The sequence below is a fragment of the Nannospalax galili genome, unplaced genomic scaffold, assembly GCF_000622305.1.
Source record: "Nannospalax galili isolate Female #2095 unplaced genomic scaffold, S.galili_v1.0 scaffold95, whole genome shotgun sequence".
Taxonomy (NCBI): domain Eukaryota; kingdom Metazoa; phylum Chordata; class Mammalia; order Rodentia; family Spalacidae; genus Nannospalax; species Nannospalax galili.
Window position 1 is genome coordinate 4,596,845 of NW_008342393.1, and position 20,180 is coordinate 4,617,024.

General features: G+C 51.8%; 1 protein-coding gene across 2 annotated transcripts; it reads right to left on the minus strand.

Annotated features, from left to right (window-relative positions):
• Positions 1–118: 118 nt before the first annotated feature.
• Positions 119–19,048, minus strand: Samd14 (sterile alpha motif domain containing 14). Of its 2 annotated transcripts, XM_008838332.2 has the most exons (10): positions 17,913–19,047; positions 13,328–13,382; positions 6,060–6,226; positions 5,337–5,625; positions 4,405–4,492; positions 4,233–4,307; positions 3,993–4,152; positions 2,627–2,746; positions 2,389–2,544; positions 119–1,626 (listed from the first exon to the last, which is right to left on the minus strand). In XM_008838332.2, the coding sequence occupies exons 2-10, from the start codon at positions 13,368–13,370 to the stop codon at positions 1,471–1,473; spliced, it is 1,254 nt and encodes a 417-aa protein (XP_008836554.1). In that variant the 5' UTR covers positions 13,371–13,382; positions 17,913–19,047; the 3' UTR covers positions 119–1,470. The 2 variants fall into 2 exon arrangements, with proteins under 2 accessions (XP_008836554.1, XP_029421938.1); XM_029566078.1 differs by lacking the exon at positions 13,328–13,382 and having other exon boundaries at positions 17,913–19,048.
• Between the last annotated feature and the right edge of the window lie 1,132 nt (positions 19,049–20,180).

A 20,180-nucleotide genomic window follows, 5' to 3' on the forward strand; every position in this document is an offset into this window, starting at 1 on the left:
AGTGTGCATCATGAGTATACCTCCAGGCTGGGCTCTCCACTCAGAATGCCTGCCAGCCATTGCCAAGTGATGCTCAGGGTATGGCTTAGTCCCTTGTCCCAGATAGAAAGATCACTAGTATGTGGTAAGTGTTTATTGAAAGAAGTTGAGAACCGCCTCCTCTTTTCACATGCAGGTGGGCATGTAAACTTGACCCCTGATAACTTCAGGAACAGTAGGGCTTCCACCCTCCTTCCCATTCCAGATAGTGCTAGTGCCCCTCACCTCAGTTTCCTTCTGAAGCCACTCTCCCAATGCAGATGGCTGAGCTGAGGCACAGAGCCCTGGCTTCTAGCCCCAGGCAGGAGTGAGGGAGTCAGCATGCAGGACCTTTCCACCCCTTCAGACAGCTGGAAGGGGTGGAAGTTTCTCATCAGAAGTCCCCTGGGCCAAGTAGTAACTGACCAACGCCCTAGAAGCTGGGCCAGCTGCTAGCCAGCCTGGCACCTGGACCCTCTATCTCTGAATGTCTCCTAAAAAGGATAGATACCAGCGCGACTCAGGGCTGGCCCAGCCCTCCCTGTAGCCTAGCAAACCTGAGCCAGCAATGTCTGCTAGCTCTGGGCTGTGGAGAGCCTGACATATCCATGCCTGGAGAGCTGATGGGGCCTTCAGGTGCCTCTGCCTGGCTGCAGTGATGAGAATTACCAGTTCAGCACCCCCTAGTCATTAGTAGGGGGATGTCCTGTGTCCCCAACAGCTCCCAAGTTTATCCTACCCCCAAAGAAGGTTCACGTGCTATCTGAAGTGAATTCTAGCTTGGCAAGAGGGTCAGAGACCCACTCCTGACCCAGTGGGAGAGGGACAGAATTACGCAGGGCCATCTGGCCCCTGGGACCCGCAGGGTAGTGAAGGGGAAAGAGAAGTGGTTCCCTCTTCTCTCCTACAGCCCTAGTAGAGCCAGTGTCCCCTGCACTGCATGCTCTACTCTGAGGAGCTCTCTGGGAGCCAACCCTGAGTGCTACCCTGCAGTGCCCACTGACCTCTGGGAAAACTGCTTTTCTACCAGCCACCTTAGCTCAGGAGACACAGCCCTGTCCTCTGGTCCCTGTAGAGAAGCTCAAGCTGCCCTCTGAGCCTAGAAATCCTGGCCATGGTGGGGCCTCTCTTGCTAGCTTACTTTTGCCCAGCACCACCCTACCTGAGGACAGAGGTTCATAATGAACCAGGCTCCTGTAGGCTCCAGACACTGCATTCCTGGCCTTTGCCCGCCTCAGCTGCCACCTTCTTCTCCCTGGAAGTCTGCCAATCAAGTCCTCAAAATTGGGTTAATTACTGAGCCCTCTCCCTGGGGTCTCCCTCCAGAGGACTCAGTCCAAACAGGGTGAGAGGGGTATGTGCCCCATGAGCCTGGTGCCCAGACCCCACCTCCTTGGTGAGGCCTGTGCAGGCGATTACAAGTGTGCCCGGGTGCCAGCATCGCCAGTCTCCCTAGCTCTTCTTGGCCTCGTGCTCGCGGCGCCTTAGCTTCTCCCGTTGCCTTGCAGCCTTCTCCTGTGCCTTCCGCTCCTTCTCAGCAGCCACTGCCAGCTCCTTCAACTTCCGCTTCACCAGTGCCCGGTCATGCGAACTGCTGAGCCCCAGGCTCTGGGAGGGAATCCAAGTTGGAGGAAAGAGGCCCAGAATCCTATCCCCCTGAATTCCTTGCAAACTCTTGAGTCTATCCTAAAGTGTGGCCTCTACCTTCCACACTCTCATTTGCCCAGGGATCAGGCCCCAGGGGGAAGGAATAGAAAGTGTGGTCTTAAGAGATGGCTGCTGAAGGTACTAGGCCATTTATTGTCAGATCCTCAGCTCCAGTTCTTCTCAGGATTTCAGGCTTAAACCCTGCACAGCCTCCTGAGGACCAGAGATGAAGAGTGACTTGTCCAAGGTCACACAGCTGGCCAGCAGCCAAGACCCCTACCTACGTCCAGAGATTCCCTAGGGGGTTCTCCTTTGAGACCAGGAACCTGCAGCAGATGTCAGAGGCCATTCTTCTTGGCACACCATGACCACCAGGCTCTGAGACTGGTGATGAGATTGATCTCACCAGGAAAGAGGCTTGGTTTCTCAAGGTCAGATGATAGTTTCCAAGGGCAAGGTTAGCCTGAAGACAGGCTGGAACTAGAGGGTCAAGTAGAAGAGGTGGGCTTGAGTTTCAGGTCAGACTGGGGAGTCCTACACTGCAAAGATTAAACCAGGACCGTGCATAAAGGTCAGATACCAGGGCTGTGACTAGACAGGAAGAGGAAGTCCCAGGTCAGCCCAGGAAGCAAGATTGAGGGTCAAAAATAGGACAAAAGAGAGTTCCAGTCCTTGAAGGCAGCCTCAGCCTGGCTGGGTCCTGGCCTTTGCACTTTGACCTACCTTCAGTTTACTTCCATCCAGCTGCAGGAGCTGTGGTCCATCCACCTTGCGGGCAGCAAACTCTGCGGCATACTGCTCCAGGTTGAGGCTGTGCAGCCACTGGACCACCTGCTGGCTGGTCCAGTGCTGCACAGTAGGTAAAGGCTCATCCAGGAACTGTGGCAGAGATGGGGAAATCTGTAAAGGGGGCTCAGCTTATGTCTGGGACCCCAGAACACGCCACCAAGGCTAGCCTTACCTCATCCGAAGACTGGGACAATGTGTGGTAGGGGTAGGAGCACTTGGCCTCCTGTCGAGGACCACTGGGGATCTTGGGGCTGCTACTAGGGGGTGTGGAGTCGTCACTCAAGGTGGATTCCTGGACAAGAAGGGATGTATGCTGAGCAAGTTCACCCCCAAGCCTATCACCTTGATCAGATGGAGCTGAAATGCTAGATGCACCAGCAGTTGCTCAGTGCTCTTGAGCGTAAGTGGGGAGCTAGGCAGGCACAGACTCAGGTCATGGTGACTCATGTGAGACATCAGAACATGAGCCCTCGCTGAAGGAGGCAGCCACCTAGAGCACATGGCACTGACATTAAGTTGGACAGAATAGTTAACAGGAATGGAGGAGGCTAGGTGCTGCTTCCTGCAGGCAGCCCACCAGGATCCCCACAGGCTGGGTCAGGTGTTCCTGTCATGTGCTGTCCCTCTTTTAGGCCTCTTACATCCTGGCTAGTGGATGTCCCCACTGGACTTTTGAGTTCAATGAGGACTTGATTTGTCTCATTCAGGATGGTGTCCCCTGGGCCCAGAATAGAGGAAAAAAGGGAGGGAGGAATTGAGAAAGGGTGTAGAGTGTTTAAAAAATATAGTCCCAATTCAGAAGGGTCTTCCCTATGTTCCCAGATTTTTTAGTTTCCTTGGCTCTGGAGCACAGAGGAACAGATACACAGAGCAGGCATTGGGTCTGGCAGCGTACAACTTTGCATCTGTGCACATCTGTGGGCAAGTTCCTTTTCTCTGGACCACCTTTGCTCATCTGGATAATGGGAACAGTGCCTGCCCTCCCCACATCACTGATAAAGCCGCATATGTGTTCTGGGCTATGTAAAGTATAGAGGTCTGTGTGAACATAAGGAGACTTTAAGGTCGCTTGTCTTGCTAGTTTGAATTTCCTAGGGTCTGAGGCTTTGGGGGCACTAGGTAGGGCTCCTGTTCATCTCTGTAACTCTAAAACTTCCCACTATGGAGGTGACCCATCCCCTAATGGTGCAGCCCAGACTTGGGTCAGGAACATGAGCAGCAAGGGTAGCCTCAGACTGAGTGAGCAGGGGTTCAGTGTTATTCCATGGGTGCCCAGTACAGAAAGCAATGAACAAATCAGTGAATGAATGAATCCAGAGAGTAGATGAAGTCATGGGTCACTAGGGTCACAGCTCAAGCCATGAAGAAGCATGTCCTTGTCACTTAAGTCTAGGGCCTGTTTGGGGGCAAGAAAGTCCAGGGCTTACACTGGGCAGGGTGACACACTTGCAATTCCAGCACTGAGGGCAAGGCCAGCCTGGGATACATAGTGAGACTCTGTCTCAGGAAAAAGAAAGAAACCAACAACCTAGGCTTACCTGGGAAGCTGACTTCTTGGGGCTGAAGCCCTCATGTTTAGGGGAACAGGTGGGGGAGGTGGTGCTGCCTGAGGAAGCAGAGCCCTTGCTGCTGTCGGTGAACCAGGAAAAGGGCAGGAATGGGGAGCTCCCTGCCCTGCCAGACCCTTCCACCGATTCCCTGTGGAGAAAGCATCCAGTATGGTACAGGTGCTGAAGAGAGAGTGGAAACTGTATGTGGGTGCCACGGGTACCTCTCACCTGCTGCCCATGGACAGGCGGTTGCTACCCTTTTCCTTCCGGCTCTTGCCAGTGGATGCTCGGCGGAGAGTGACCCTGTGAGGAAACCGGGAATGGGACAGAGCTGCCCACTTTGATGCCCCAACCCCAGCAGCTCCAACAAGCTCCATATGCAGGACCCTCTTCCACTCACCCCAGGTCCAGGAATTTTCTGCGAGTCTTTTTATCCAAGCCGATAGTGGGACTGGCAGGCTCAGGGGGACTGGCATTCCGGCAATCATCTTTAAAGGGAGGGGGAGGAAATAGTTCAAGTGGTGGTTTGTTTTCCTCTTTCTGCTGCCCATGTGGGGTGGTAGGCATTCTTTTGACTTAGAATCTGGTCACTTGGCTTGAGGGCCCTTAACTAGCTGTTCGACCCAGGATAACACTATCTCTCTGTGCTCCCCTTCATTTCAAATATAGGGATATGCCCATTTTACAGTACCTATTGAAAGCCTAGACTTTGTCTTTTACAAACTGTAAAACACTACAATAGATAAGATAGTGTATTTTTGAGGCAGGGTCTCATGTAAACCAGGCTGGCCTGGAACTCCCTGTGTAGCCAAGATGGACTTGAACTTCTGATTAGCCTGCCTTTTACCTCCTGAGTACTAGGATTGCAGGTGTGCATCACTACATCTGGTTTTATGCAGTGCTGGGGACTGAACCCCTGTCTTACTTCGTTCTAGGCAGGCACCGTCAATTGAGCTACATTCCCAGCCCACTACTGTTTATTTTATCCTGGCCAGCTTCTAACCAGCCTTCCAATCCAGGCTCAAATGTCACCTCCTCAGAGACGCTCTCCAGGATCCCCTGGCTAGTTCAGGCTAGGCTTTTTCACTGCTGTGCATATTTCCTACATAGCACTTATGACTTGTAACTACACGTTAAGGGTTGATTTGGCCGTTCCATCCCTAAGCTGCAGGGACTGCCTCTCTGCTCTGTTTGCATCCCAGGACCTAGCCATGTCTGGCACACGGTAAATCTCAGGCCATTTTCCCACGTCCTTCCACAGCCACCGTCCATCCTGGCCCAGCTGCTATCCCGGCACGTTCCGGTAGGGGGAGCCGCGCCGACCCTGCTCACCTTCGCTGTGCGGCTCTGCACGCGGGTAGCGGCGCACAAAACTGGGCGAGCTGTCGGAGGAGGGTGCAGAGCGGGGCGGCGAGCCCGAGGCGGCGGCCAGGCCCTCGTGCGAGGCGGCGTTGTGCAGGGGCCGGTAGCGGGCGAGCGGCGAGGGTGGCGGCTCGTCCTCCTCTAGGCTGCGCCGCAAACCCGGGGGCTCCAGGCAGAAAGAGCCCCCGGCGGGGGAGCCCGGGCCGGAGTGCAGAGGCGAGCGCAGCCTGTGCAGCGGGCTACCGCAGCCGTCAGTCACCTGCCAAAGGAGCAGCAGCTCATCCAGAGCTCCCTCCAGGCTCGGTGGAGGACGGAGACCCGTGCACTCTGGGCTGAGCCAGAGCATTAGGGGAGCTCTCCTTCCTGGGGCCTGGAGGATGGGTTTCCCTGTGCCTGAGGCTGAGGAGTGACTGGGCAGCGAAGGAGGAAATGAGCTTGGAGTCACAGGCAGGGTGACTCACACGAAGTGAGGACATCCTGCTTCATTTGCTAACTGTGTGACTTCCTGAGCACTTCAGGCCTCAGCTTCCTCGTGGGTAAAATAGGGTAATACCTCTAAAGGGAATCAAGAGCCAGAAGTGAACAGTTAGCTGAACTTTGGAAGCATTACTGTCAGATCCTATCTGGGGGTGCACTTCCCTGGAAGGGGAGGAACGATCCAGGGGCAAGGTGTGAGTGTGTGTGTTACCGAACCTTGCCTCCAGGCCCATCAGAGCCTTCACCATCCTCAGCAGAGCTGGCACTGTCCCGTAGCCTGGAGCGGGAGGGCCGGTGTCTCCGGCCCTTGGCCAGCAGCTGAGCCCGGGCCTTGTGTAAGCTACTGTCCAGTCTGGTGGTCTCTGGCACAGCCAAGTCCAAGTCTGCAAATAGAGACCAGACCCACCTCATGTGGCCACCCTGGCTTACACCCTGCTGGGGAATGCAGGGTACAGGGAGCATAGGTGAAGCTCAGGTCTCCCACAGACTAGTCTCAGCCAGGCCAGCTAGCACCTGCACACAGCATGCGCCCAGCTCTCATGTAGGCAGGGCACAGAATCATGTTTTGTATACCTGCCTGGGAATGAATCATTGTCACTCTTGTTCTGTCTCTGACCATGGCACTGGGTCTCCAGACAGAAATGGCCTCAGGATGGGTCAAGACCTTTCTATCCACTCCTGTCTTATGATTTCTGGGACCCCTATTCCATTTTCCACACACACCTTGTCTTTCCTGCTCCTCTCTTGTCCCAGAGGTACTCTCCCACACACACTTAAAAGCCACTTTGTCTATTTCCAGCCCTGACTCCTCCACTGAATTCCAAGTCTAGGCACAGAAGCACCTGCTAGGGAACTTACATAACAGCACCTCCACATTCAGGGCTGGGGAGGATAGAGCTCAGTCTGTAATGTGCTTGCCATGCAAGCATTGAGGACCTGAGTTCAATCCTCAGAGCCCATGTAAAAGAAGATGTGTGTGGTGACATGTGCTTGTAAATGCCAGCACTGGGAAGATAGAGATAGGCAGATGTGGATCTCTGAGGCTCACTAACCAGCCAGCCTAGCCTAACCACACCAGCCCCAGGCCAGTGAGAGACCCTGTGGAAGGTGCCTAAGGAATGACCTGAGGCTGTCCTCTCACCTTCACACAAAGACACATACATGCATATACATGCGCACACAAAAACACATAGCCTACATTCACTGCCTTGCTTTAAGCAGACTTCTCTCCTTCCTAGACTAATGGTTTACCTAAGTCACCCAAGTTGAACAGCTCTAAGCTACCTTTCCCTGAGCCCTAGAGTCCATTCCCACATGGCACTATCTCCTTGTCACCTCTGCTGTATGTCCAGCAGTGTCTTCAGTTTCCATGCCACACAGAGCTCCTGGCTTTCCCTTCCCCACACTGCTCCTCCTGGATGGTCCTGCTATCTTGGTGGACAGTAGCTCCATCTTTCTAGCTACTTAGGCCAAACCCGGGGCCTTCCTTGACTCACCTCACCCTCCTGTCCTACAAACAGGTCCAACTGCATTCCTGTTAGCTCCACCCTCGGGATATACCTAGTCATACTGAAATATTGATGGTGAAGCATGAACGAGGTTCAAAATGATCCAGGGCAATGGGGGTGGAGAGAGGCAAGGGTGAAACAAGCCTGGCCAGGAGGTGACCATGGTAGAGAGATGGAGTGACCAGACAGAACATGAGACACGGCATGGTACACTGAGCTCTTCCCTCTATTTCTGAGTATGTCAGCGGTTTTAAATATTTAATTATGTGTCTCTAGGGGTGTATGTGCACATGAGTGCAGGTTCCCACTGAATTCAGAAGAGTGTCAAATCCCCTGGAGCTAGATTTACAGGCAGTTGCGAGATGCTCAACATGGGTGCTAGGAACTGAACTCTGGTCCTCTCTGCAAGAGCAGTACCTGCTCTTAACTGCTGAGCCATATCTCCATCCCTGAGTCTGAGATTTTCCCAGCAAAATATTGCTTATGAATGAGTGTACACATGTATGCATCTGCACATACTGGGGCAGGGAAGAGAGAGGAGCACCAGCAGCCTCCCTGGTCTAGGTCCCCATCATCTCTTGCCTCTATTATTATAAAGGGCTTCCTAGCTGGCCTCCTTTCCCACTTAGTCTGTTTTTCAACACAGCAGCCAGAGTGATCCTAATGCGATGTGTCAGCTCTGTCACTCCTGCTCAGAACCCTCTGGTGACTTCCATCACACGCAGAGTCAGAGCCAAAGTTCTCCCAGGGGCCTTCCAACTCAGTCTATGCTCCACATACCTCTCTGAGCTTCTGTCTCCATCCTTTCCCTCCACCCTTCCTCACATAGACCCTGCCTGCACCTCAGGGCCTCTGTGTATACAACACCCTCCTCTACACACTCCAAAGCCCCACTCCTGCTTTTTCCTGTCATTTATTACTCTCTGACATCCTGTATACTTTAATTTTATTGCCTCTTTCCACCTATTAGAGTATCTGCTCCGTAAGGACAGGTTTTTCTGTTTTGTCCACTACTGTTATCACAGGTATTGGACAGCACCTGGTGCATAGCAGGTGCCCAGTGAATACTCTTAAAGAACAAGGGCTCAGTTGGTAGAGTGTTTGCCTAACATGCATGAGGCCTTGGGGTTTGACCTCTAGCACTACATAAACTAGGCATGGTAGTACATGCCTATAATCCCAGCACTTGGGAGGTTAAGGCAGGAGGATTAGAAGTTCAGGGTCATTCTCAGCTACATAGCAAGTTCAAAGCCAATCTGTGCTACATGAGATCCTGTTGAAAAGAAGAGGAGAATGAAGAGGAGGAGGCAGAGAGGGAGAGAGGGAAGGAGAGAGGGAGGGAGGAAGAAGGATGGAGGAAGGGAGAGAGGGAGGGGGAAAGGGAGAGAAGGAGGGAGAGGGAGAGAAAGAAAGTTCTGTTGAGGCTTCCCTCACCAGTGTGACCTTGGCCCCTCCTTTCCCTTTGACCTGCTTCAGCTCAGGCTTCCATCAGCTGCCCCACCTCCTACCTGTGGCTGTGGTCCTCAAGTGTGGCTTCTGCCTCTGTCTCTATTTGACCTTCCTCTCTGCACCTTCCACAGGCTAGAAAGAACTTTCTAAAGCATATTTCCAGTCATATTTTCTATTCTCTGCTTTATTTTTATGTTTTTATTTTATTTTTTAAATATTTTATTATTTTTATTTTATGTGTCTGAGTGTATTGCCTGCATGTATGTGAGTGCACCTGTGTTGTGAAATGCCGCAGAGGTCAGAAGAGGCCTTTGGATTCCCCTGGAAATGGAGTTAAGGATGGTTCGTAGCTGCCATGTGTGTGCTGGGAATCAAACCCGGGTCCTCTGCAAGAGCAGTCAGTGCTCTTAACCGCTGAACCATCTCTCCAGTCCCTATTTTTATATTTTTAAAAGGAAGACTGGCCGGGCGTGGTGGCGCGAGTTCCAGGACAGCTGGGACTACAGGGAGACCCTGTCTCAAAAAGAGGAAGACTGGTTTATTGAGTTTACTACAAGAGGAGAGGAGGCTGGGTTAATTAATTAATTATTAATTTATTTAATCCACTGAGTCCAATTAGTACTGCCCATATGTGCATGGGTGTGGGGTCATCCACTGGGGACTCCCCTGCTTTTGAAACCCTAAGAAGGGAGAATCCCAAAGCCAACACCATAAAGACCACTTCCTCAGCCCTCCATTCAAGGCCTGAGAGATCTACCCATCCTTCTGTGTTTCCCAGGCTCCTTCCTCTTCTGTGCTCTGGAGCCAAATGAGCCAGACCAAATCTAATTCACTTGCTGACCAGATAACCCTACATGTAGTTATTAGTTTCCTCATCTATAAAACTGGACTCCAATTAGCAGGGTCTGCCTTAGGGCATTATTGTGAGCAGTAAATGGGACACTCCATATAAAGTGGTTGGTCATAATGCATGCCGCTTAGTGGCTGCACAATAGTCTTTTGCTATTGATAGTGGGAACAGTGCTGAGTTGCTTATACTAGTCTTGTGTATACTCCTATATATAGCCTGCCTCTGCCTCCACTCCCACCTGGGTCCTACACTCAGTCAGTTCCACGCCTTTGGTCACCCAGCACATCATCTGCTCATCCCACCTCCGCAGGCCTGGCACATGATAAGTTTGATGAAGTGGCAGAAGGAGAGTCCTTCCTTAGCCACTGTGAGTCCTGAGTGCCCAGTGCTGGGCCACAGAGAAGGCAAGTGCCCCAGTGGGTGCTAAGCCAAGCCTCACTTCCAGGGCCTAGACTGTGCTTCAGCAGAGATGGACTCTGGGCACCATGGGGCTGCTGAGAGTTACCTATGGGCCCCATCCCATCCTGTTGTCCCTTTGTGATGCTGGGCCACATGCATGTTAGGCAAGCACTCTGCCCCTGAACTACACCTCCAGCCCTGCCTATTTCAGGCTTCTGCCTAGCACTGCTCCCCATGGACAAGCCCATTGCTGTCTCCCCAGAGCACATTAGGACCTTTGCTGAACAGACAAGAAAACAGGGAGTGACTAGGGCTACTGTTTTAGAATAGGTAGCCAGGCAGAGGTCTGAGTGACCATACAGAACCAAGGTTGTAGAGAGAACCAGTTCTTTTCTAAGGAGAGGGAATGGTGCAGGTTTGGCTTGGAATGTCTGTCAAGGAACAGCCAGGGGTCTAATCTCGCCCAAAGGAGCTGGGGAATGGCCTGGTTGAAGGTGGAAATAGACTCCACAGCCATGAAAACTGTCCAGGGGCGTGGTGAGGGCTGGGAGAAGACAGCTTCTGTCAGAACTGCTCTCCTGGACCCAGGTATGACCCACTTCAGTTCTGGTGAAGAACCTCCAGGTGCCTCTGGAAGTATCCAGGAGCGGGTAATAGCTCACACTTCCCTGAGCTTGCTGCTGCAGCCCTTGCTCTAAGTGCTTCACAATTACTGGCTTGTAGAAACCTCCCACAATCTGGGAGGAAAGAACTCAAGAAGAACTAAAGATCCCCAGGGAAGCCTTAATTTGCCCAAGGGCACAGAGCTGGCAAGAGCCAGCCAGGGCCAAAGACAGGCAGTCTGACTTGTATGGAAGCACCAGATAGATTGGCTGTGTCTGTTCTGAACAGAGTAGGGGGCAGCACTGAATCCATGCCCCCATTTTCTGCGTGGCGAAACTAAACTCAGAGAAGAGAGGTTAGGCCAGTCATGCAGAGAGGGTAAAAGTGGTATAAGGTCTCTCCTGGTCCCAAGGCCAGTTTTCTGGCCTCCTCTCCATTCCTGGCACTCAGCTGGTGCCCAGCCACCGGCACCAGGACAATGGGCCCCTGCTCCACTGGGCCACATGGGTATCACCCACAGTCTGGAGAGCAAACAGCCTCTTGAGGACTTAGGGGTATAAGGCAAGGTGGGGCCAGTCTCACCTGGGGTTCCTTGGTCTACTAGGTCCCTCAAACCCTTCTTCCACCTACTTCCTTCCTTGCCTCCCCCTCTGGGCCCTGGGCAGTGGGAGTGATGAATATTTAATTGATTTTCACATCAGGAAACTGGCCCAGCTACCTCAGCAGAGAGGAGAAAAACAGGAAGGGATGGGTCCAGGAGCAGGGGGTAAGAGGTGGGGACAGTGGAGCCTGAATCCCCCTCCCCCAAGGGAAGCTCATGTCTGTGGGCCAGCTAAGGTTAGGCTGGGTCTGTGTGGAGCCAGAATCAGAGACAGGGGCCTAGAGGAACACTGGGGGCCTGTGGTGGGGAACAGTGCTCTCCTAGAAGCTAGGAAGCAGCCATACTGGTATGGCCAGGGTCAGGAGCAGAGGCAGGATGGAAGAGAAGGGAGGGGGAGGGCAAAGATGGGAAGAAAGCAGTACAAAGTTGGAGCCCTGGAATTCCATGCTTAGGAGCCCCTCTGAACCACAGCCACACCCATGAATCCTCCTTCTACCCAAATCTAGTTGGAAGACAGCCTTTCCACCCACAGAGTCTGCTGGGAACTCTGCCCCGGTAGAGTGGTCTCTCTAAGAGATAGTGTGTGCATGCACAACAGTGGGTGTTGAGAGTATGGGCAGGCAGGGATACTAAAGCTGTGTGTGTGTGTGTGTGTGTGTGTGTGTGTGTGTGTGTGTGTGTGTACGTATACGCACAGCCCCAGAGGGTGAGGTCCCAGGCACTTAAGTATGTGGCCTGTAGGGAATGTGTGTCATCTGAGCTGGAGTATACAGGGTACAGCCCAGTGACTAAAGGAGAGAGCCAGCCACTCTAAGGTTCTAGTCCCAGTTCTGCCCCTAACTTGCCATGTTATTTATTTATTCTATTTATTTATTGTGTATGTGTTCATGTGTGTATATGTGCGTGTTTCCCCACATGCACACAAGTGCATGTGCACATGTGGGGGCCAGAAGTTCATGTCCTCAATCCCTTTCCACCTTATTTTTTGAGACAGGGTCTCTCATTGAACCTAGAGTTCACTGATTCCACTAGACTGGCTAGCCAGGCACTGCTGAGAATCTTCCTGTTCTCTCCTCCCCAGCACTGGGATTACAGCTATGCACTGCTATGCCCAGCTTTAATGTGGGTGCTGGGGATCAAATTCAGATCCTCATGCTTTCACAAAAAGGACTTTACCTACTGAGTCATCTTCCTAACCCATCCTCTATCTGACCATTTAAAAAATATTTTATTTATGATTATTATTTTTTAAGTGTATGCGTGTACTGCCTGTATGTATGTAAGTACACCTCTGTCATGCAGTGCCCTCAGAGGTCAGAAGAGGGTGTTGGAATCCCTGGAACTGGAGTTAGCCACCACATGGGTGCTGGGAATTGAACCTGGGTCCTCTGCAAGAATAGCCAATGCTCTTAACTGCTGAACCATCTCTCCAGCCTCTATATGACCATTTTTTAACATTAAAAATTATTATTGTGTGTATGTACATGACACATGGTGAGTGTGCATACTGCAGCATACATGTGGAGGTCAGAGGACAACTTTGTGGAGTTGGTTCTTTCCTTCCACCTTTACGTGGGTTGTGGGAATTGAACTCAGGTTCTAGGTTTGTACAGCAAGTGCCTTTACTCTCTGAGCCATCTCACTAGCTCCCATGTGATCTTTAAAGGGGCTGGAGAGATGATGGCTCAGCGGTTAAGAACACTGGTTGTTCTTGCAGAAGACTCAGGTTCGAATCCCAGCACCCACATGGTGGATAACAACTGTCTGTATCTCCAGTTCCAGGACAGCCACTTCTGTCCTCCGCGGGCATTGCATGACACGGGTCCACTCACCTACATGCAGGCAATACACACATACACATAAAATAAAAATAATAAATAAAATATTAAAGGTCATTTCAGTACTTTGTACCCTACACACCTCGTCTGTACAGTTAGCATTGTGAGAATTAAATGATATGCCGCATGTGAGATCACACATACATACATATTGCAGCACCCACAGTCTGCCCTTCCCCATGCAATGCCTAGTGGACTGGAGGGAGGAGCTAGACATAAATTCACATAGAACTTACCAAAAACCTCATCTGCAGGTTCTCGGAGCTTTGAAGAAGCCATGACTCAAGAGAGCTAGGGAAGACAAGAGGGAGAGAAGAAAAAAAGAGATCCCACATAAGAGATTCAGATGCCTGTGGTAGTAAAGAAGCCAGTGGCTTCCAGCTTCTGGCTCACCAGCTGCTCACCTTCCCTTACAAACACTTCCTTTGACCCTTGCAAGAGAAGCCATCTGTGTCAGGGAGGACATTGGGACAGGAGGCATAAACAGGAGAAAAGCTAATCCAGGGCACAGATGCAGGCTGGGTTTTATGAGCTGGGCCCGGCTGCTGACTGTTGACTTAACATAGGTCCCTGCACTGCCTTGGGCCCTCCCATTGCTAGCATCCCCTAAAAGCTCTCAATCATCATAAACTGTTCAACATCAAATCTAGAAGTCATGGAGATGATTAAATCTAGTCCTCTCATTTTACATAGAAATGGGAAGGAATGGCTGGTCCAAGACCATGCAGCAGTTAATGGCAAGTACATATTAAAACCCAGGTTCTGGCCGGGCATGGTAGCACACGCCTTTAACCCCAGCACTTGGGAGGCAGAGGCAGGTGGATCTCTGTGAGTTCAAGGCCAGCCTGGTTTACATAGTGAGTTCCAGGCCGGCTGGGGCTACAAGGAGAGAGAGACCCTGTCTCAAAAAAAAAAAAAAAAAAAAAAAAAAAAAGACCAAAAAACAAAACAAAACGCCCAGGTTCTTCCTTCCATTTGCCTATTTTTCTTTTTTCTTATTTCTTTTTTATGTCTTTTTTTGAAGCAGGGTTTCCCTGTAGCCCCAGCTGTCCTGGAACTCACTATGTAGACCAGGCTGGCCTTGAACTCACAGAGATCCGCCTGCCTCTGCCTCCCAAGTGCTGGGACTACAAGCGTGCACCACCACGCCCGGCTATTTTTCTTTTTTTAAATAAATAATTTATTGAGCATTTCATACATGCATATAAGGTGTTTTGATCAAATCCATGCCCACTCCCTCCCCTCCAACTCCTCCCATATCTCTCCATCACTTTTTTTCTGATAACTTCATTTACTTTCTTCTTTGATTTATTTATTTATTTATTTTTATGGGGCTTTTGGCTACTCCTACATTCCTCCCTCTGAAGAGGTAACCCTAAAATCTTTAAAGGATTAGATACAAGCTCCCAAATACTTTAGACATTTTTGGCTTTTGGAATAGAGTATGTTACTAAAATGCCCAAGGACATTTTGACTTTTAGCCAAGAAACTGGCTACTTTTCTTTGGGGTCTTTTTACCCTAATTGCCTAGCCAATTCCTACCTCCTATTCTTATCACACCATCCTCTGAAGAGGTTACCCAAATTGCCAATAGGGAATAGGGACCCAGACTGCTCTGGCTTCTTCCATGCTGAACAGGGATGCAGGGTGAGGCAACTGGAGTACCCCTTCAGTGGGTCTATCTAAAAGACTCCCAAATTGCACAACTCTTATCTCTAAGGGGAAAAGAAAGTCCTTGGATCGTGAATAGGAGATATGAAGAAGTAAAGGCAAGAGTAATTAGCATTACAAGTTCTAGACAGGGAACTAGAAAAATATCAGAACAGGGCAATTTTCAAACATTCATATGAGAATTCATTGGAATTTCTTGACAAGGGCTTCCAAAAGCATCCCTCTATTGGGTTCCTCCTCATTTTTCTTTTTGTCTTCCAAGGCCTATCCATTTTTCTATCCATCTGCCTGTCTGTCCCTCTGTCCATCTGCCCATCCACCCATTCATTCATCTATCCACCCATCCATCCAATATCTGCCCCCACCCATCCAACAACTGCTATGTCCATGCATCTACCCATCTTTGCATCTCTCAGTTCTCTTCCATCCATCACCCAATCCAGCTCTTCTGACTCCATCACTGGGGTCCTTACCACCTGCTTTTCTGAACTGTTTGGGAACTGGCACCACCAGCATGGCCACTGTTCTAGATAGAGTTCTCACGGTTCTTGACAGACTCACAGATGCAGGAGGGCACAAGGAGTTTTCACAGCAGAACATTTCTGAAGCAATAAGTATGTTCTGAGAAGTGTAGATGGACAGGGCCATGTTTTTTGGTGTTTTGTTTTGTGGGAAGCAAGGAGGGCAGGCAGGTAGGGAAGCAGGATAAGATGCAGCAGAAACACCTTGGGCAGGCTTTCTAGCAGGTACAGAAGATACTGGATGAGAAGAGAGGGAGCTCAGGAACCACTGATGGCTTAAAGCAGGGAGATGTGATCTCTAGTGACTTCTGACACTCAGGTCCCAGGAGAAGGGCAGGACAGTGGGCTAGACTGCATGCCTTCTAGCTCTCCTGTCATTACAAAGACATTATGTTGCTGTGAGCTGCCAGGCTTGGAATCTTGGTATCCCCACTTTATAGGTGTAGACACTAAGAGGCCAAAATCTCCTTTGACATGTTTCCTGTCTCTCAGCTCTATCCTGGAGACTGTATCTACAGTTCTTGGAGGTGTTCTTGAGGGAAGGATTTTGCTCGGGGAAGAAATAGGGTAGAGGTCCATACTGCTAGGTTAAGGCAAGCATTAAAACCACCTCCGCTGGGCTTCTAGGGTACCTGGAGCTAAGTCAAGAAATGCCATGTGGGGGGTCAAGGATGACGCTCCAAGTATCCTTGTGCTGTTCATGAACTCTGGAACTAGTAGCCAAGATCTAGAACATTCCTTCCTGGCCTAAGAGGCTAGATGGGTGTAGGCTGGACTTCAATATGAACTATATTCCTTCATTGCAAAGCTTTATCTGACTAGGATCCAGCTGCCCCCTACTCCAGAGAACTGTCCTAGATTGCCCCCCAACTCCTATTTGTCTGTCATTTTATTTAAAAATATTTTATGTGTATGAGTGTGTTGCCTGCATGTGAGTGCACCCGTGTTGTGCAGTGCCGCGGAGGTCAGAAGAGGGCTTTGGATTCCCCTGGAACTGGAGTTAAGGATGGTTTGTATCTGCCATGTGGGTGCTGGGAATCGAACCCGGGTCCTCTGCAAGAGCAGTGCTCTTAACCGCTAAGCCACCTCTCCAGCCACTTATCTATGTTGTTTTAAAATTCACTTTTCCAATCCCTGGGAATAGAGACCATTTCATACTTTACTGATTTCCTACTTGAGTCTTACCTCCCCACCTCACATGGGCCATGGGCTCTCCTTTCAGACTAGAGATTCAGGATAGTAGCTGCATCTCCCATCAGAATGTCTGCTTTTTGTGAACAGCTGTGGCACCGCCTCTCTTAAACATGAAGAAGGCCAGTCCATGTGTTCTTTATTCAAGGCCCCAGTCCAGAGTGAGGCCCTGTTGTGCACTGAGGTCTGTTTTAGACCCCTCAGATGGCCTGGGGCCTCCAACTCACATTGTCAGTCCATCCTGATTCAGCACAAACTGCTTTCTCTATCTCTCCATTCAGCATCTAGCTCCCTGGGCTATGTGGGGGAGCCTTCCTGTACTGTTCCATGGGGAACTCTAGGGAAGCCAGATTTTAAGAGGTCACCTGCCCTGCCACCCAACCCTCTCATTTCAAACACTGAGCCTTGGAAAATTGGAAACACAGACCCACCCCTCCTCCCACTCTTACACACACCCTCTTTTAGGTGCTCAACTACAGAAGGGTGGAAATTAACCTGTTCCCTTGGACACCCAATGGGTTCCCTTGTCACCAGACTACTCCCTCCACAGCTACCAATTCCTAGAGGAGCATAAACAACCTCTGACCTTTCTCTGGGAGGAAGGGAAGGCAGGTGACTTCTAAGCTACCTAAGGCCCAAGGGAAGGAGAAAGCAAAACAAAAGGTAGGCAATCTGGGGATGGAGCAGAAGTAGGAGCAGGCAGACCCAGTGGTAGAGACTGGCAGCATTTACAGGGCAAAGAGAAGGAAGATCAAGAGCAGACAGGGGGAGTCAGGCAAGGCAGCTAAGGGGCTCTGTACACCTGCCCAGCAGGCAAGAGGGAAAAAAGGGACCCAAGTAGAGAGGGTCTGAGAGAGGGAGGGGGGGCGGGGGCAGCCGCACGGGGGGGGGCAGAGAGACAGAGAGAGACAGAGGAGAGAAAGTGTGCAGCTGGCCTGGGGGAGGCAGTTGTGACGCAAGGGACGCCGTACCCCTGCATACCCCTGCCGTTGTCACCAATCTCCCAGCCAGCCCCAGGCTTGGGGCAGCCCACACGAGTTCAACAACCTCTCAAAGCCTTGTGAAGATGGAGTTGGGGGACAGAACACCTACTCCACTCGCAGAGCCCCCTCTCCCCAATCACAGAGGGTGGTCAGTTTCTCCGACCTACCAGCACAACTGCCGGCCTGGTAGGAAGGAGTTAACCCCTGTCCCCCTGCCCCCACACCAGTTTCTTCTTTTTTATTAATTTCCCCGGGCGCGAGGGAGGGGATTAAGGGTACAAATCCTATCTATGTCCCCTCCCTTGACAGTCCAGCTCTCCAGCCCGTGAGGTCCCCCTAGGGAGGAAGAAAGGCCCTTGTGGCTTGGTTCCATCTACACCCACTTGGGGGGGGGTCCCATCGCGAGTCGAGATGTTGCGGCTTCCCGGTCCACCCGAGGGGGCCCGGACCCTCACCTCCAGCATCCGTCATCTTCAGCGTCCTGTGTCACGGGAACCCCTCAGGCCCATGGTGCTCAAGGCGAGGGCCGGGCAGGAGAGGGGCGGGAGACCTTCACCCTGGCCGCGGGGGGCTCCGGGCTGGCTCGAGTCGTTCCATCCCAGGGTGTTGTGTGGAGATAGACCAGGAGGGTCCAGGAGCCGGAAGGAATGGAGAGCGGGGTTATACCGGGATGCAGGGAGAAGGTCTGCAGGAAGCAGGAGGCGCGGGCGGGGCTGGACCGGGAGACCTGACGGGAGGATGCTCCCTGTGTGCGTGCGTGTACGTGTGTGTGTGTGTGTGTGTGTGTGTGTGTGTGTGTGTGTGTGAGAGAGAGAGAGAGAGAGAGAGAGAGAGCGAGCGAGCCCCTTCTAGCCCCGCCCCCGCCAGGCCCCGATCGCGGACCCCAGCCACAGGACAAATCCCTCAGCGTCGTGGCGGTGGCGGGGCGCTGGGGGCGCGTGGTGGGGAAGCCGGGAGCCCCAGAGACAAAGAGCGGGGAAGGGGGGGGGGAGGAGGAGGAGAAGGAGGAAGAGGAGGAGGACGGCAGGGGTGAGGCAGCTGGCGCCACGGCAGGGCTGGGGATCCCAGTTGCCGCTACTTCTCGGACGGTGGGAGACGCAGCGCAAAGGAGTCTGCGCGGGGACCTGGCGAGTGGCGGGGAAAGCGATCAGGGAGGCGGTCCCGACTAGGGATCCACGGGGCTTCCGCCTCGTCTGCAGGGTCTGTGAGGGTTCCTCGTTCATTCATTCATTCACCCATCCACCATCCACCCAACTATCCATCCATCCATCCATCCTACACTTAGCCAGCTTGGGCGCTGAGGCTAAAGGGTCCCACGGTGAACAGGACCCCCGGGGATTGATGCAGTCAGGGCACAGCCAAGTGCAGAGTCTCTCCCAACCCTCAGGGGCTATGGACCCCCGTTCAGAGGACACTTCAACTTAAGGAGGGGGGTGCACTCAAGCCACTGGCGCAGGGGACCGGGCGGGGGGGTATGTTCCTAAAGATGACGTGTGGCCTTTTGCAGCTCAGGCTAGGGAAGAACGTGGGGATTATGGGGGGCATAAACAAGAGGGGAAGGTGAGTTGAGGCTGGAGAGGCTGGCAGTTCATCCTACTACAAAAAAAAAAAAAAAAAAAAAAAAAAAAAAAGTTAACCCAGGAGGGAAGGGCTCCGATATGCATTTTAGGAAGACCCCTTGGGCTCCCCAATGGAAACAACAGACTGCAGAGAGCAGCCTGAAGGCTGGCACTGCCTCAGGAAGCTGTTGAAAGATGACAGTAGTGGACATGAAGATTATAAAGATCAAGCTGAGCGCTATTCTGGCTGTAGAACTGGACACAGATTTGGGGCTGGCTGGACAAAGAACTGAGGGAGAAGGAGGAGTCTAGGATGCCTGTGGGTCTTGGCTGGGGACCTGGCAGTGCTGGAGCAGCTGGGGATAAACAGTAGGGTGGATGAGCTCAGCCTTAGACCTGGTGAACTGGAGATGGCAGGCCAGTCAAGGGGAATCATGTAATCAGCTTCAGCTAGCTACCGAGCAGCAAGGCTTGGGTGTGCTTCTCATATTATTTAACATCACCCTCACAATAAACCTGTGCAGTATGAGTTCCTGTTACCCCCTATTTTGCACAGACCAGAGACTTAAAAGGAAAGTGTTCAGGAGTAAGTGGTAATGCTGGAGAAGGTCCAATGCTTAGAGAGGTGTGGGGTCTGGAGAGGCAGAGAGCTCCCGATGGCTCATGGGAACTAAAGGCTGCCAAGGACCTGTGGGCAGTGGCATATTGAGCCAGGAGTTCGATAAAACTGAGTGAGGATAGTAGTGAGGGGGTTCGGAGCATCCCAGAGCTGGGGGAGCCCCAGGTGTCTTTAGAATTGCTGAAAACCATGAGTGCTGGTTAGACTGTAGGTACCTGTGGAGGAGGTGAGGTCTCTGGGGACAGCCTATGAGAGGGTTTCTTTTTTCCTGGTGCTGGAATGGACCCCAGTGTCTGAGGTTTTTAAAGAGGACATGGTTTGCAGGCATCTCCTGAGATCTAGGTGGAGGGCTAGAATGGGGAGATTGATTAGATCCCAAGTGGTTGGGGATAATGGGATGTAAGGTCAGTGTTGGACCAGACATTCTGTGAAAGGATACTAGGTAGGCCACAGGACCTCCAAAGGCTCCTGTCCTATTCAGACCTAAGGTTGGGAACCCCCCAACACACACACACACACACACACACACACACACACACACACAC

Bases quoted from the DNA above. Each gene is read 5' to 3' on its own strand.
- Samd14 (XM_008838332.2), bottom strand. From the start codon at position 13,370: ATGGCTTCTTCAAAGCTCCGAGAACCTGCAGATGAGGTTTTTG. The intron at 4,308-4,404 runs GTGAGTGGAAGA...GTTTCCTCACAG, and splicing joins AGAAAATTCCTGGACCTGGG to GGTCACTCTCCGCCGAGCAT. The intron at 4,153-4,232 runs GTGAGAGGTACC...CTTTCTCCACAG, and splicing joins CGCCTGTCCATGGGCAGCAG to GGAATCGGTGGAAGGGTCTG.